General features: G+C 42.4%; 1 protein-coding gene across 2 annotated transcripts in view; it reads left to right on the forward strand.

The window, feature by feature from the left end:
• Nucleotides 1-17,500, forward strand: part of LOC128541351 (glutamate receptor ionotropic, delta-1-like) — a 299,238-nt gene that overhangs the window by 268,180 nt on the left and 13,558 nt on the right. For both annotated transcript variants that reach the window (XM_053511727.1, XM_053511728.1), the window contains exons 9-14: nt 6,234-6,335; nt 6,736-6,933; nt 7,432-7,756; nt 9,329-9,467; nt 16,141-16,336; nt 17,472-17,500. The exon at nt 17,472-17,500 is cut by the window's right edge and continues 138 nt beyond it. In XM_053511727.1, the coding sequence (XP_053367702.1) occupies nt 6,234-6,335; nt 6,736-6,933; nt 7,432-7,756; nt 9,329-9,467; nt 16,141-16,336; nt 17,472-17,500 (989 nt within the window). The remainder of the gene's footprint in view (nt 1-6,233; nt 6,336-6,735; nt 6,934-7,431; nt 7,757-9,328; nt 9,468-16,140; nt 16,337-17,471) is intronic.

The raw sequence follows: 17,500 nt of genomic DNA on the forward strand, positions 1-17,500 counted from the left end.
CCAGAGTTCTTCATGCTCTGCCAGACTACATTAAGCGCCACTTTTGTTTCCCATCGGTGAGGTGAAGGCAAGACCATCAAGAAGCACGCTGCATAAATCAAAATTTCTCCCTTCATACTCCTGGATATATATATTTATGTTTCAATATTCTTTCCCTTGGTTGTTGTTGTTTTTATGCCTGTGTGGTTGTTTTCTCCATGCCTTTGCCTCCCATCTATCATTTAAAAATAAAGAGTAATGTAAATTACAGGAGAGAGGACCGAAACAGTCCGCCGGTAATGAAGATTTAATCACCCTGCATCCCGACTTGAATTATGAACCCAGCATATCGCATTATGGCCATTAGGTTCCTGAGACCATGGCCATTTAGCTTGCAGGCACACACACACACACACACACACACACTCCCACAGGGCACTGGTCTCCCCTCACACACTCGCCACATTTATTAGCTGTAATGAAAGGCAAAGACAGCTAATGGCACGTCAAGTGCACTCAGTGCCGTTGTTGTTCTTTATTAGAGCCCCAGCCTCACTCACCGAAAGCGGCACCTCCCAACGAGACATCAATCCCGCAGACTCCATCTCCACTCACTATGGAGACAAACGAGCAGCGCTCCTGTTTATTTGAAGTATGTCGTGAATTTAAAGCACAGACACATTCGCTGCGTCTCCGAGCTGAATCTGAAACGCTTCAGAGGCTGAAAGGAAGCTGGAAACTTGCAGCCAGCCTGGAAGAGATATTGTCAGCCGCTCAGTCCGTCAGTCTCCATGTCTTATCCTCTCTCGTCTCGTCTTAATCTCCAATCTCTCTTCTTTCTGCTCGTGTGTTTTTCCCCAGCAGATGGAGCAGCTCATAGATTAAGAGTAATGGAGATTGAGGTGTTATTTTCTTGTTCCTGTTCTCTTTCATTCCCGCCAGACTGATTTTTTTTTCATCTACGCATTTACCACTCCCGGTAGCTTCGATTTCTCTGAGACAATATTGCTCGGCAGAAGAGAGCCCTGGTTTTTGGAATCCCATTTAACAAAATACAAGTAGGTCTTCTAGAAAATCAAATAAGCAGAGATGTAACAAGGTGGGGATTGCATCCTCTTTCTTCCTTCACGCATGGTGCACGCAATCAGCCTCTGTTTAAAAAAAAAAAGAGAGAGATAGAGAGAGAGAGAGATAGAGAAACCTCATTGAGGATCTTAAGATGGCAGATTCTGGCTAAACTTTTCCCAAACACTACAGCATTTACAAGAAGATCTGTTTTTGTTGATGTTAAAAGGGGAATAATTGAGAAGTCGTGCCAGACATAAACCCAAAGATTAAGGAACTGTCAAGCTCACAGCTTGATCTCGGTCTGAGCATTAACCTTTCTGCAGCATTCCCCTCGTCTTAACAGGAGATGATGAGCGAGCTCATAGTTTTTCTCATTTCTGAAAAAGATGCAAGTTCAGAGTGCTGCAAATCTCATTTCCTAATGTGACAGAACCCATTACCTTTTCCACGGACAAACAATAACGGATTTTTCTTTGTGCAGTTCCGCTGTGCCTCACACTGCTTAGAGGAACAGTAATTATAGTGCACTTTCACACTTACTGCTCTGGTTGTTGATACTCAATCATAGTGAAATGTCTTAGGGTTTGTGTTTGCTTTTTGGTTGTGTTCTTTGGTTTCACACTGCGCATACACAAAGTGGGGAGAAACAAATCTTTGTGTGTGTTTGTGAGGGATCTGGCACTAAATTATCCAAGAGTTATCTCTTTTATTTTTAGTATGAATAGTTTGCAGTTCTGTATAGTCATAAAACTACATGTTGTATCATAGTTCTGTATCATAACAGCTTTATATCACAGCAAAGTACATCATAGCAAATGATAATGTAGTGGAAGGTGTATGTACATCAGTACAGTGTAATAATATAGTAATAGACACTGAAATCCTTGTTTTAAAGGAAAGGCAGCACGAGGACACCTTTAGATTTTCCTAATGAACATCGTTTAATACAAATTTAACGTACAATCTATACGCAAAAAAATAAAAAACGAGTGCCATTCACATAAACTCCATTTATTTCTCTATATAGTCCCCTGCTACAATAATGCACTTATGTTTCACTAGTGCTTGGGCACCATCAGGGTAAAACGTTTTCGCAGTACACCAGAGTCGTGATAGGACTGTCTGGCTGCTTCACATCTGAAACGCCGGCCTCCCAGGAACTCCTTTACTGGCCCAAACATGTGGAAATGTTTTGGAGCGAGGTCAGGACTGTACAGGGACGTGGCAAGTCTTCTGTAAATATAAATCACTTTTACACCTTCATTCACCAAAACTCCCAATTTGTGTTTGATGCACAGTACAGTTTTTGGTTATAGCTAGCACATTATAGCTAGCACATTATAGCTAGCACATTGGCCAACTTGGATTGGGGGTGTTACAGTAAGTAAGAAATAATATCGGAAGTACAAAAATATACTCTTACAGTATTGTTGCAGATCTACTGTAAAGTATAACAGTAAGTTAATTATAAGAGTAATTTAACTAAGTATTGTATTTGCGTAAAATGTTTAAGACAACTATCTGATATAGTGTGTAATATAGTCATATAGTAGTGATACAGTAAATAGTGACTATGGCGTGAACGTTTGCTGTAATATAGTGTGTTATATTACAGTATATCTACAACATATTTATTACTAATTATACTGTTATAATAGTAACTATGAGTAATATATAATGTAATATAGTAATATAATAATCCATAGTGCAGCATAGTAATAAATAAGAGTACTGTGATATACAGTCACTAAGGTTACAGTACAATTAGAGGTGTTATGGTACGGCAATATAGTTATTATTTAAGTATTTACAGTCAGTGATTATTTACATGTTAGTGATGTGGTTTTAGCCTCCTGTAATACAGTATTGCGATACATCTGTACATGGCAATACATGGCAGCGGTATAAAGTATATATCAAATAAAGTCTTTGTAAGTTGTGGGTCTTACAGCACCAGTCATGTAGGTTAGGAAATAAGTGATATATCTCTTCGTCCTTTGAGCTTAGTGTCCTTCTCTTTAGTTCCTCTAAGTTTCTGTTCTGATACACTATCCGTCATGTCCTGCATTTCATTTGTCTCTGTAGTAAAAAGTTTGACACAAAGTGGGAAAACCTGACAGTTGTTGATGAATCGGCCGGCCGGCTCTCTAAGCCCGGGGCTCTTCAAGATCATCACTCTGTGCTGACGAGTGTTTGTGACGGACAGGGCGCCGGCGTGGCTTTTAACCCCGTCACTTTTACAAGCTGCCCTTGGCTTGGAGTTTGCTAAGAAGGAAGAAACTCTGTAATATGGAGCACTGTGGCCCGGGTCGCTCGGTCCAGAGCGAGTTTCACGTTACGTTTGTTCCCGACTGCAGCGATTATTCAGTTCAGGTAAGTATTTTGAGGAACCAGGGAGACACGTTAAAATGGACAGTACTGTTAGGAGAAAGGGACTGAATCATGATTGAACCATTTTGTGGACCAGCAGGAGGTGAGCAGGTAAATCAGCTGCGGGGTGTTAGTGTGCGGCGGGGTGAGCGTGCAGTGTAAAGGCTTTGGCCCGTAACAAATGCTTCAGCTTGGAAAAGGTTCATGCAATAACCTACAGCACCAGGCAACAGAAAGAATTCTGATTGCTAGTGTGAGAGCATGTTTCACAGCATGAACAGTAACTCCAAAAGGATATCAGCTTGCCGGTGTGATATCACAGCTCCACTACTTTCATTAGATTTCTATAGTTCTTTCTGTTATTTGCCTACCGAATGCTAGAAGTTGTTCATTTCAGTAGACAGACACAACTGTTAAGCACGCCACAATCCAGCCTGATAAACCGCGTCGTATCGGGTCTCGCTCTGCCTCACACTGGTGTTTTAATAAAGCAAGCAGACGGCAATAAAAAGCGAGAATTCTGCTTCTGGTGCATTTTGGCTTCAGAGTAAATTTGGTTTTTCCTCTCTAACAGGCCGACGTTTCCTGTTCCCGTCCCCTGCGACCGGGAGCATGTGTCACTATGTACTGTATGCTATAAAAGTTGCGTCTTTGTGTTTTTTCCTTATTTTTGCTTTGTGTTTGTTCTGGTAGTGACTCAACACAAAAACGAGGATTTTTATGAATGTTTAGCTATCACACGCTGTCTGCCAGCACCTTGAGTAAAGAGCGGAGCTGCTGCTGCTGGAGGGAGTTCATGTGTGCGAACGGGAAACCCTGGTGCTGCTGGAATCACTGAAGAGTTATCTGAACATTATGTAGTAGAAAAAATAATGGCATTTCAAAGCCTCGGGCTGGCAGACCCTCATGCGTCTACAGCATTGTATTAATGCAGAAGCACAGCGCAGCAGCTTATTACAGAGACGCAAAGAGAGGAAGGAAGCTTCTGAACCAGAGGATGAACATGAGCTACACTACAGGCTTTCACTTCTTATGCTCCTCACTCGGCTCCCCACAGAGTAGCGGAAAAAAAGAATGCGCGTGTTATACATGCGCCGCGTTTCAGCCAGCTCATTACTATGAGGCGCATTCCTGATTACGACCTCTGTGTGTGTGTGTGTAGCTGAATTCATACAGGGTTTAATCTATCACATTGGATCAGTTGATGGAATATGCTTTAGCTTGAATGGTGTCCAGTTGCGCGGCTTTTTGCAGAGAATGTCTATCGATTCCTTTATTGGGTTTGATGTTACTGAGTTTAAACTCTCACACAGTTGCTGGATATTCATGAAGGCTATGTTGCACAGGTCTGGACTGTTTCTCTCCAGCTCACTGAGTGTGTTCTCTCTCCCTCTCTGCTCTAATAAACCCACAAATCCAATGAGCAGATCATCAGGTTTGCTCCAGGACCAGGGGAGACTAATAGACTAATATTATTGCATATTTCTGCCATAACCACACCTGAGCTAGGATATTAACGCGCAGTGCTACTTGGACGGCGATGAGCAAGCGGAAAGCGTGTCTGAGCCAGATGACCACGAGAGGCATGAGGTAGTCCTGGCAGTCGTATCCCTCATGTGGACCTGTGCCAATTCAGACCAAGCAGCTGTTAATGCCACCGAACAGTCTGTTAGTCAGCGTACTCGTCTACCACAGCATGTGGAATAGAAACTTTACAGGAAGTTATTTACATAGATTTACAGCAGCACCTTAAAGCTTTTACCTGCCAGTGGTTTTATGGTGTTTATATGCCAGTGGGTTTTTTTGTGCCAGCAGAAAAGCATTTCCAGACAAAGACATTAATCAAGACGAGTCTGTGATGACATCTGTTGATCGATGGATACTGTGACGTACCGCTCAGGGGGAAACTGTGTTCCACCTGTGTGTGTGTGTGTGTGTGTGTGTGTACAGAGATAGACAAATTATAAATGTATTACCTAGTCTACTGGGTGAGTTATAGTGCTTTTTATGAAAATACTTAGCTATATTTATTATTCTAGACTTAAGGAAATGCACAAGCTCATATCCCTGTTTGTTGTAACGGCTTATGTGAAATTTAACCATAAATTAAAATGTCTTGCATGCCCTAAGCTCCTGACTCGTCCAAGACTGAATGCATTTTTTCCCCTTTAAGGTGTACACACCAGCAGTAGGTCTGCATCATTACTAAATAAATAATAATCCTTTTTGGATACACTAATCAACACATTAGCATTGAATTATCACTTATACCCCTGGAAACTGGTGACAGGATCAGGAGTACCCAAGGCTCATCCATGGACCAAAGGCCGGTCAGTCACACAGACAAGCCAATGCAAGTCAATGCTGGTCACTATAGAAAGACACCAAATCACCCAGTGCACCACAAACCACCGCGCATGGGGACCAGCAGGGAAAGATCCCGAGGGATGCAAACTCTCTAGATCTCAATCTGATGGAGCCCCATGAGGTGCGCCGGATAAACAAGTCCAAAACATGTAGGCCCCGTCCCACAACCCCCAGCACCCGAAGGATCCGCTGCCAACGTCCTGGTGCCAGATACCGCAGAGCCCCCGGAGGCCCTGCAGAGCCACAGCCCGAAGGGGCCAGAGCCACCCCTAGTGGCACAAGGGAAACCCACACAATACAGGGCACAATGTTTTGCTTTGTGATGTTATGGCTGAGTGTGCATTACATTAACATACACTACAGTCACTAGAGTCACTGAGCGCACTCTAAACCCCAGTTAATGAGCTTTACCACTGACTATCGCATGTGTGTTTCTATATCTCCTGCAGTTAGCCACATGGGACTCGGTACACGGCCTCAACGGGAGCTTGAAGGAGAGTCGGATCGAGAATGGCATGCAAGGGGTTACGGTGAAAGTTGTCACACTGCTGGTGAGAATCATACACCCATTACCTAGTTTGTTTTTTATCTTAGAATAATTTGTTTTTAGATCTCTAATCCTGTCAAACTAAACCCTTTATTTATCTTCCCTTAATATTTCAATGTCTCTGCGCATACAAAATAGCTTTCCTTCATTAAAAATGAGAAAAAGATGAATAATTCAGCGCTTTCTTCTTGAAATATTTAGCAGAAGGACTGCTAGAAGTGTAGCTCCTTTGTTTTGCACTTCATGCTCCTTATTATGCAGCTTTAAAATGCCATGCATGTAATCCTGCTCCATCACACCATGTGTGTCCAACAGTGCTCTGAAAGGGAAGAACACGTTGCACACTAGTTTGAAACTGCCAGGAAAATCAATCATAGTAAATGATCTATGTCCTCTCTTTAAAGGAGGACCCATTTGTCATGGTAGCGGAAAACATCCTCGGCCAGCCCAAAAGGTACAAAGGGTTCTCCATCGATGTTCTTGATGCCTTGGCAAAGATCCTGGGCTTCAAATATGATATCTACCAGGTAGCGGACAGCAAGTACGGCTCTCAGCTTCCCAATGGTTCCTGGAACGGCATGATCGGGGAACTTATTAATAAGGTGAGTGAGTGCTTCAGGGCGACTACATCTATTTTTTTGAAACCTCAGTGAGAAGATCTGGAGAGTTTGTGTCTCTTGTTATTTTTTTCATGTATCTTGGACATTCAGTAGCTTCTAGCTTGTAAGGAACTGATTGAGGCTACTGCTGTTTAATTATACCTGAAAATGAAATTTAACATAGTCGTGAGTTCTGCTGATTTGAAGAAGATGAGTCACAGAGTAACATTTTTGCCACGCCCACAGGATATGTCTAAATTGGTTGTGTAAAAAGTGAGAAGCTTCTCACTGCATCAGTTAGGGTTAAATATCTTATTACAGCTGAACCGCATTAATCAATATTAATCAATATTTATCCAGTGGAAGACTCTTAACTAGTCCATTAGTTACATCCAGGTGGTGACTTTTTATAATAATAATAATAATAATAATAATAATAACAACAATACTGTACTATCTGGTCGGGTTCTGATGTCTGATGGATGTGAGTTTGTTGTGCAGAGGGCCGATCTCGCGGTGTCAGCCATCACTATAACGCCGGAGCGTGAGAACGTAGTGGACTTCAGTAAACGCTACATGGATTACTCCGTGGGGATCCTGATGCGCAAACCGGAGGAGAAGATCAACATCTTCTCCTTGTTTGCTCCGTTTGACCTCGCCGTCTGGGCCTGCATCGCAGCCGCCATACCTGTAGTCGGAGTCCTGATCTTCCTGCTGAACCGCATGCAGTCGCTGCGCTGCCAGAACACTTCAGGAGCTCCGCCCAACATCTCCAGCTCCTTACACAGCGCAGTGTGGCTGGTTTACGGCGCCTTCGTTCACCAAGGTCAGTGTGGAAAGCTCAGGCATTTTTATCAGCAGTGATATCAGAAGAACACCTGCTCAAGATTTTCTGTCTTTGGAAGATCATGTGCTGCTTTTAAATCTGTAGAAAAGTAACTCCATGTTTTAGTTGTACATTTTTCTCAACTACAATGTTCTAAATTAAGAATTTAGCGTAAAATCTAAATCAAAAAAGTTAAGTATTTAAAGATAGCTTTGTAGACAGACTAAACATGGTGGTGGCACTTAACTGCCTGGTGCAGCACATGGGCTTCGGTTTGAAGGTTTCCGTCAGTCAGGAGAACTCCTTTGGTTAAATCTTCTGTGCAACCAGTTCACCTGGAGAACTGAAACACTCCCTTGTGACGACTAATGCAAAACCACAGAGTGTGTTCAAAAGATTAAAAGTAGAGGTTTGGGTAAAATGTTCCATTTGTATGTTATTTAAAAAAAAAAAGGATTTTATTGGATTTTCTGAAATTCAGACATAACGACTTCCAACAGTGTTTCCCATAACACCCCGCATTTATCCTATAACACAGACTCTGGGGATTGTACTGTTTTCTCAACACACATAATTAACCGCTGTGTGCGTGCGCGTGTGTGTGTGTGTGTGTTAAAGCAGTAACACACCAAGCCTGCAGGACAGAAGGTTCCCCAGGACCAGGGCTCGGCTCCTGCACAATAAAAGATGAAGCTACACATTTTGGCACAATGATTAGACGTGTAATGGTGTCGTATCTCAGCTCTGAACACGTCAGCCATATTTCTTATTTACGATCACAGAGACAGTGCACTGACCTCTGCCATTCCCATGATGCTCTGAGGCTGATTGTGGTAAAACAAACAAACTCAAGAAAAAACCCTGACTAAAGAACGGAGACATGCTGGAGGTGCCTTTGTGTGTAGACACTGAGTAACAGCTTCATCCGATCCAAAACGCAAGAAAACCTCCAGCTCAGCAAATGTGACGCTCCATCTGCATCTATTACCACCTGGCGCTCTGCCACCGAAGCATTTTTATGCCAACCAGCCTGTAATTAAATCAGGGGAGGCCCTGTCCCATTGGTCCTTAGCCTGCTACCGTCTAATCTTTCTGATGATTGATAGTTGCACAAAAGGCTCTGCAACAAATTTTTGCAAGTTTTTGACGTCTGTGCTTTTATTAAGCATGGTGGAATTAGCGCAGGAGGAATTAGCATGTGGCTAATAAGCTTACAACAGCACCTCAGTTTGGCCCAAAACAGCGTTCTGCTCTGGAGATGAGGATTAGCTGTGTTTTGTAATGGAAAATTGATTTGTAGAAAGGTAAGCAACGCTCAGGAGTTGATTCTGCAGGAACAGTTTGCTGTGTAGGTGGCAGTGTACGGTATGAGTAAAGAAATTAGCATCGATTGAAAATGAATGCTAGTTTCTGCTTTTTTGGGGTCGTAAATATTGTGGTTATTATGTAATGCCTTAAATAGTTTCTTAAGTAGTCTTTTGGTTTATCCTAACATGATACGTTTTCCTGGGTGGAGACAGTTTTGTTTCTGATGAAGGTAAATGTGTCCTGACGGTGTTGTCCTGCTCGCAGGCGGAGACTCGGCGGTCGGCTCGGTGGCCCTGAGGATCGTGATGGGAAGCTGGTGGCTCTTCACCCTGATCGTGTGCTCGTCGTACACCGCCAACCTGGCAGCGTACCTCACCGTGTCCCGCATGGACAACACCATACGGTGCGTCCCCTTCATCTGCATCACATTACAGCACACACCTTTAACACACAGTTTTCCACTGCGTTTCTCTGCTTGGTGTTTGTTTACGGCTCAAAGCCGCGCATGCTCGCTGGGTAATGTTGTCTTTCTCACGCATCATCGATTTGAAATGACTCATTCTTGGTTTGTGCATTTTTCTTTTGCATTCAGCAAGTGTGCTCTAATCAAGGTGCGTGTGAAAATGTCAAGCCATTAAGCTAATGTTAAAATGAACGCTTTGTGTCTGCAGCTTTTATAATTCGGCTCTGCTCTTCACTACAAGGGAATTTGTGGAACCTCTTACATCACAAACGACATTCTGATTCAACAGGATTATTATTATTATTATTATTATTATTATTATTAGTGCTAATTTAACTGTTTATATCGTAAATAATTAAGGTTACAGTTTAAGAGATTTTGTTAAGTGAAGTTAGCCTTTACAAATCGCAATAAGTCTAAAATCCAGAGCTTTCATTTAGCTCTCAAAATTTCTACAGAATTCTCAAAACCAAATAAGGACTGAAAAGCTTTCTTCCCTATTCCATCCTCCACGTTTAATTGTGCAGAGAATAGCACTCGATCCAACACACCCTTCTATACAGCGCTACCTCGGAATACGAGGCCTTAAAAATTTTCACCTTAAGAACTGAGAGTTTGCAAGAAATTTGGCAAATTCGAAACCTTGGCATAGGAAGTTATTTTTGGCACATGATCGAACGAGCCAAACCGAACAGAGAAACAAAGGTGTGTGTACGTCCGGGAGCCATTCAAAACTTGTTTCTGTGTGTAGGAAGGCCAAGCAAAACGACTTTACATATTTTTTTTTTAATAAAATTTAGTGAAGGCCATGAGTCATAAGAATAAAAAGTTAGCAGGAAACAGGTGGAGGAAAATTTGTAGAGGTGGAGGTACGCTCTGGAAAGCAGAAGAATGAAGGTTAGCCGCAGCAAGACGGAATACATGTGTGTAAATGAGAGGAACCCAAGAGGAACGGTGAGGCTACAGGGAGCAGAGGTAAAAAAGGTGAAGGACTTTTTATGGGTCAATGGTCCAGAGCAACGGAGAGTGTGGAAAGGAGGTGAAGAGGCGGGTACAGGCAGGTTGGAACGGGTGGAGAAAAGTGTCAGGTGTGTTGTGCGATAAAAGAGTATCAGCGAGAATGAAAGGAAAGGTGTACAGGACAGTGGTGAGACCAGCGATGCTCTACGGCTTAGAGACAGTGGCACTGAAGAAAAGACAGGAGGCAGAGTTGGAGGTAGCAGAGCTGAAGATGTTGAGGTTCTCCTTGGGAGTGACGAGGATGGATAGGATTAAGAATGAGTTTATCAGAGGGACAACCCATGTTAGATGTTTTGGAGATAAAGTCAGAGAGGCCAGATTGAGGTGGTTTGGACATGTTCAGAGGAGAGATTGTGAATATATCGGTAGAAGGATGCTGAGGTTGGAACTGCCAGGCAGGAGGTCTAGAGGAAGACCAAAGAGGAGATTTATGGATGCAGTGAGAGAGGACATGAAGTTAGTTGGTGTGAGAGAAGAGGATGCAGAGGATAGGGTTAGATGGAGGCAGATGATTCGCTGTGGCGACCCCTGAAAGGGAACAGCCGAAAGACAAAGAGGAAGATGAGTCATAAGAATGTTAGCAAGGACGATAGGAAGAAGAAATCAGAGCCGCTTTTAGTTTGCTTTTTAAAGCAGACGGTGCCGAGAGGGATCATACTGTAAATTAAGTGAGGTTTAATTTCTATTTATTTCATAATTTACTTAATTTTTATGTCTTTCCTAAATGTTTTGATGGTTTTTATATGTAATAAGATGATTATAGTGTTGGAAATTGGTAATATTAGTAATATTTTGGGTGGCTTGAGCGTATTATCTGCATTTACATTATTTCCTATGGGACAATGTGTTCCACAATACAACATTTCACCTTACGAACTCGCCTCCGGAACGGATTAAACTTGTATGCCGAGGCACCGCTGTAAGATCATTATGAAGCTTTTTTATATCATGAGATAAAGTGCAAGAAAAATGCATTCACTGGGCGTGACTGAGACACGCCTCTGTCCTAGACAAACTCCGCCTCTTCTTCATATCGCTCCTGTAACTTGTGAACAGCGCTCACACCTGTGTGTTCACTAAGAGCTCCATCAGCTCCGTTAGACGTCTGTGACCTTCACTACGGGACGCGAGCAGCACCTTGAAGGCGTGACGAGGGCGATGTGAGGGAATCTGTTCAATGCTCTTCTTCTGGTGTGAAACGTATTCATGGTTCATTGTAACTGTAAGACGATGGTACTGACAGGAACAAAACAAAACACTGGAGTGTTTCTGCAGAATTCAGCCATTCAAACCTGATGGGTTTCCCACACTGTCACACACTCATCCTAACACACAGGCACACACACACACACACACACACGGTGTGTGTGGTATTTCCTGGATTACAGAGACTCATCACGTCAGTGTTCCGGCTTTGACTCAGACAGATGAAGATACGAGATGCCGCCTCGCCATGTAATCGTCTCTCCGGCTCGTCGGCACGGCGCTGTGTAACCTTTACCATTTCTTAAAGAATTCCTAATCTCAGTCTTCTTTGTTTTATTCATCAGTTGCAGTAGTTGTTTTTTTTTGTAAACTTTTTATTTTTGTCTTGGCGTGAGTTTCTTTTTCTCTCGAGCTGTGTGAAAGCCTCAGCAGGAAACCCAGGCTGTCGCTGCTACACGCCGCCATTAACACCAAACTAATGTGCCATTTGTCTGCTTTCAGCTTTAATTGCTGGATTTTTTTTTTTTTTCATAATTTGACTGGAATATTTTTTTTCTTGTTTACTTCTGCTCTGTTCTGTCATTTTCCTGATTTATTGATGAAGCGGTTCTTTTGGAGAATGGGCCCTGAGGGCAGAGTAATCATCCTTTTTTCCCCATGATTCAATTAAGTGGATGAACAGACCCATCAGGGACACCGAACAGCTCAAATTCAATAATTATTCTATGTACACCATCCAGCCGAGAGATGAGATCTATAGACTTTTTAAATAGCCATCCCATTTTCAGGACAGATGAAGCCCCGGGCCTCATTTGTTGCTCTCGACATGTCTGACTTCGTCTAACACTGATCGATCGAGGACCGAGGATGATGATGATGATGATGGTGAAGAATCTGGACTGGTGCAGTGTGTGCGAGTGTTTGATTGAACCGGGTTTTGATTTCATAAGATCTGCAGTAAGTTTCCAAAAGTAATCTGGCAAAGAGCTGAATCTAACGGTCGACATTATTACTGATATCACTCTCAATCTCTCGACTTTTTCTCCTTTGTTCTTTTAACTCAGATAATTAGTTCACTCTCGGTAAAGTGTCCATGAACGAGCAACGAATACATGCTTTAAATAAAATAAAACTGACCATAGTCTCATTCCATCCCCATGTCCTAGCACTCTCCTTTAAAACCAAAACATACAAAAATATGTTATACATAACAAAGCCTAAAACTTTATCATTGTCCCTAACAACAACAACAAAAACAAAAATGTTTAGAAAAATGTAGCAACAACAACAACAACAATAATAATAATAATAATAATAATAATAATAATCACCTGGACCAGATTAACCTTAATCTATAAAACAGCCATGCACTTTTTAGTTCATAATTATCATATTCATGGTCGTGTGTGTTATTTCATAGTTTTTGAATCTCCAGTCATGTTATAGAAAATAAATCACTAAAGAAAAAACATTAGAAAGTGTGTCTAAACTTTTGAATGGTACTGTACTGTAGCTCCCCTTTGGCCTAAAACAACACGGTGGTGATTCTGATTCAGAAGGACTTAGAAGTGATGAGTGCAGAGACGGCGTGTTGTTTAAGACGCCATAACGTTATCAGATGTGTGTTCTTACTGAAAGTGCTTCTGTGACTGGGTGTGAATGTGGGTTTAGTCAGACAGCTGCTCTCTCCTCAGTACTGCGGACCGTACAGACCTACTCTCACCCACGCTGAGACACACAGTTAGTGTCATTAACCACTGGACAACACCTGGGACACGCCCACTCATACACAGAGTCACACAGTGCTGTTACTGTCTGTTATCATCACTCGAGTGGAATAACGCCTCTCGTCCAATCAGATCACTCGCTCAGGACTAACTGTTGTATACGGCGCTCTATTAGACCACGTGTTGATCTTGCTCTAGCGATGTTCATTTTGCTTCTCATTACTCCTGTTCGTGTTGTCAGCTGTAAATTGATATTATATTTATATATTTTTAACCGTTTTGCTCTTTCCACAACTTTTTGTAGACTTTCTTTATTCTGTATAATCCATTACCCTGCGCTGTTTGTTCTGGGAGAATCAGCATTTTATTATTATTTTTGTTTTTTTATGAACACACTGCAGAGTAATGACAATAAAGAACATCATCAATTTTAAAACTTGAATCAGGCCGGCCTCAGACCATCACTCATCCACTCAACCATTCTCACATTCAGGTCTTCAATTGATTTATTTTTTTTTTGTTGTTGCCATTTTAAATATTTTTTGTTTTGTGGATAATAAAATTGGAGGCTGTGGTTTGGATTCTGGTACAAATGATGAAATGATGAAACGAGTGTGTGTATGTTGGCTCGTTGGAGTGGTGAGTAACGAGTGCACGTTCTGTAATATTTCAGTGTGTGGTTTTACTCTCGCTGTGACTGCTGTGCTCCGATTATATAAACAGATTTTTATGTAGGATTCAGGAATTCCCTTTGCCACTGTTCTCCTTCAGGGGTTCCCCTTTAAACTCTCTCTTTTTTTAATGCATTCACCTCCATGGGCTCGCCTTCATCTCTGCACTTTTCCCTCTCTCCACGCTCTCCTCTGCTGCTGGAGCTTCTCAGGAGGCGCGGTTTCCTTGGGCTATTTTCCAAGCACACACAGCTGAAAGATTAAAATGGACCAGAGAATATACGCCTGCACGACCACAGTGTTATAAAACTGTTTAAACATATGAGGCAGTGATTTAAACAAAAAGCTTTATCTCTGCTTTAACATTGACTTTCCTGGTTTTAGTACAACAAAATATCCCCATGTTCGGCTCAGTACAGTGTCATGGACACTCACAATGGAGGACTCGATGGTCACGTGCCTGACTCGGAATTATTAAAAAACACTTTGATCGTCACTTTACAACACTTTTTTTGGTTCATTGCACCAATTTTTTCTTATATATGGGCTCTATAAGCCCTCGTCAGATGGGATTAGTGGCAGTGTGTCAAAAAATGACTACCAGAGTTTCTCTGTGGTTTTAGTTTAAATGCATAAAGGAAACAATATGTGTGCTTCTGTATGGAAAGAGTTTTTTTTCACTACAGGCATGGTGTGGTCATGTGACTTACTGATCATCACAAACCCATGTACATGTGCGACCAAATGCTGAATGAATGCAAAGGTACCATGAAAATGTCACATCATCATCATCATCATCATCATCATCATCATCGTCATCATCACCGTACCATGGAAGTCTCTCGTTCATCATCAGTGAGACCATGAACACATTGGCTCTTTCAAGACGCTTCATTAGGATGGATCACAACGCAACAACGCCAGACTGAGGATGTGATGAGCAGCACCTGAGGGAAGGCCTCAAATACTATGGTTACTGAAAGTGAGGACCAACAGGCCTGTAAACATTGTGTTCCTGTGTTCTTTTATTCATCCTGCTAGCTGCTTTTATTCAAAGTGAATGATAGATGAGAGAAAAGATTGAGTGCGAACACAGAGCCGAGCAACAGGTGATCTCTGACATGGCTGAGGTTTAAACTCTCATCCTTAACCGCTGCTCTGGACTTCCTATAAAGACACTCTTTTGAGGACGCGCTACGCACTGCTAGTTCGATGCAGAAGTGAAGGAAGTATCGTCCTTCAGAAAAGAAAAAGCAACAAGTGTTTACAGACGAAGAATGTCTAGGGGTAGCTCAGTGGTTAAGGCATTGGACTACGGTTCGGAAGATCCCAGGTTCAAACCCAACAACCACCAAGTTGCCACTGTTGGGCCCTTGAGCGGCCCTTAACCCTCAACTGCTCAGATGTGTAATGAGATAAAAATGTAAGTCGCTCTGGATAAGAGAGTCTGCCAAATGCCTAAATGTAAATGTAAGAATGACCAAGAACTCGGAGAATAAAGATACGGCACCTTTGCTCTGAATTACTGAGACAGGCAAGGATGAACAGAACGTGCTCCTGTGGGGTTTAACAATGTTAGGGACACTGTAGAGGACAGAGGACTTGTCCTTCCCGTACATTTTAGGCTCTTCCTGTTGTACACTTAAAAAGTTGTCTTATCCAGAGACTAAAACATACATTTTATGGTCTTGAAACCTTCTTGCGTTCCATCGTGTGTGTAAGTTTGTGGACGTTATGTTGTTCAGAGACTCTCACACAGCCTGGTCCTAAGCTCCTGGCAGGTTTTTAGCTGAAATATCCTGAAGCACTGATAAAGAATTCAGAACTATCAGCTTCTATACAGCTGCAGAGCATCAACGAGCTCCTGCCACAGCCTGCAGGTAGCAGCGGCTTAAGCCTGAATGCAGTTTTTTAGCTCCTACATTTCTACATAACACTTCAGCCATTACATAATCTTTCTCTCTTTCTCTCTCTCTCTGTCACATACAGGACGTTTCAGGATCTGGCGCGACAGGTGGACCTGGACTACGGTACAGTGCGGGACTCGGCAGTATATGACTATTTCAGAGCCAAGGGTACAAACCCGCTGGAGCAGGACAGCACGTACGCAGAGCTGTGGAGGACCATCAGCAAAAATAACGGACAGGACTACTCTGTGTCCAGCCCATCAGAGGGCATCCGCAAGGTAACAACATCCATCGGACTTTCGATTCTGGTTGAAAATGGTATCTGATTGGTCAGGGGGTGGGGTCGGTGTTGGTTCAGTGGTTCAGGCACTGGAAGGTCCCAGGTTCAAGCCCCAGTACTGTACCACCAGGTCGCGTCCTTCAGCAAAATCCCTTAATGAAAAATTTAGATGTAAAATAAAATAATAAATAAAATAAAAATAAACCAGATCAAATGTAAGTCAGTCTGGGTGAGGGCATCTGCCAAATGCTCAAATGGTCAGAAGGTGGTAAGTTCCTGCAATGTTCATCACTTGTTCTAACTAATTATGGTTTCCATAGTAACATACAATAATAAGGAGACTCCAGTGCCAAAGTGTAAAGTTTAAGCTTTTTAAGTGTGTGTGTGTGTGTGTATGTGTGTGTGACATTGGGAAATTGTTGTGACTTTAAAAGAATTACACAGTTGAAGAATAAAGTTGACAACATTTTGATCTGAAAGTGATAAATGAAAGGTTTTTTTCCTACACAGTCTCCGCTCAGGAACAATAGTGTGTTGGGATGTTTCACAACTTCCTCCTACAGACGCTCACACTCATTATTCTGATCAGCAGATTAAGCATTGTAATGAATGGCGTGTTGTTATTTGCCGGGCCCGGCGCTAGTTTCAGTGTTTGCGTTAGTTGGCATCAGTAACGCAACCTTCCTGTCCACCTTTCCATTCTGCACTAAACGCTTTTCGTTTCTGTCTCTTTGTGTGTCTCTGTACAAACACTCGTACCAGCAGCTGAAAGGAAACCTGTCAGTCCTGACTAATTAGCTGGAGTGCTGGAAGCCTACACGCAGCGCTGGCAGCTTAGCTGCATTATTTTATTCCTACAGGAGATAAGATCGGTTTTCATCCCTGACCTGCAGCTTATTAATTACTTAAACGGTAATACCTGAGCCCGGTCTCATTATCGTCTAGATGAGCTGGGAGCGGGGGTGTACCGTAACATTGAAAACTTTACACAAAAGCAGTTTCTGTAATATTGAGGGTGTGTATGTTACGACTCGAGGTGCTCCCGGGATGATTAGCCTTATGCTAAGTCAAACGGTATAATTAATGTTAGCATCAGCTTAGCATTTCCACAACTGTTCATTCTTCTCTCACAGGCTAAGAAAGGCCCTTACGCGTTCCTCTG

This window comes from Clarias gariepinus, chromosome 14 (genome assembly GCF_024256425.1).
Source record: "Clarias gariepinus isolate MV-2021 ecotype Netherlands chromosome 14, CGAR_prim_01v2, whole genome shotgun sequence".
In the NCBI taxonomy this organism is placed as follows: Eukaryota; Metazoa; Chordata; class Actinopteri; order Siluriformes; family Clariidae; genus Clarias; species Clarias gariepinus.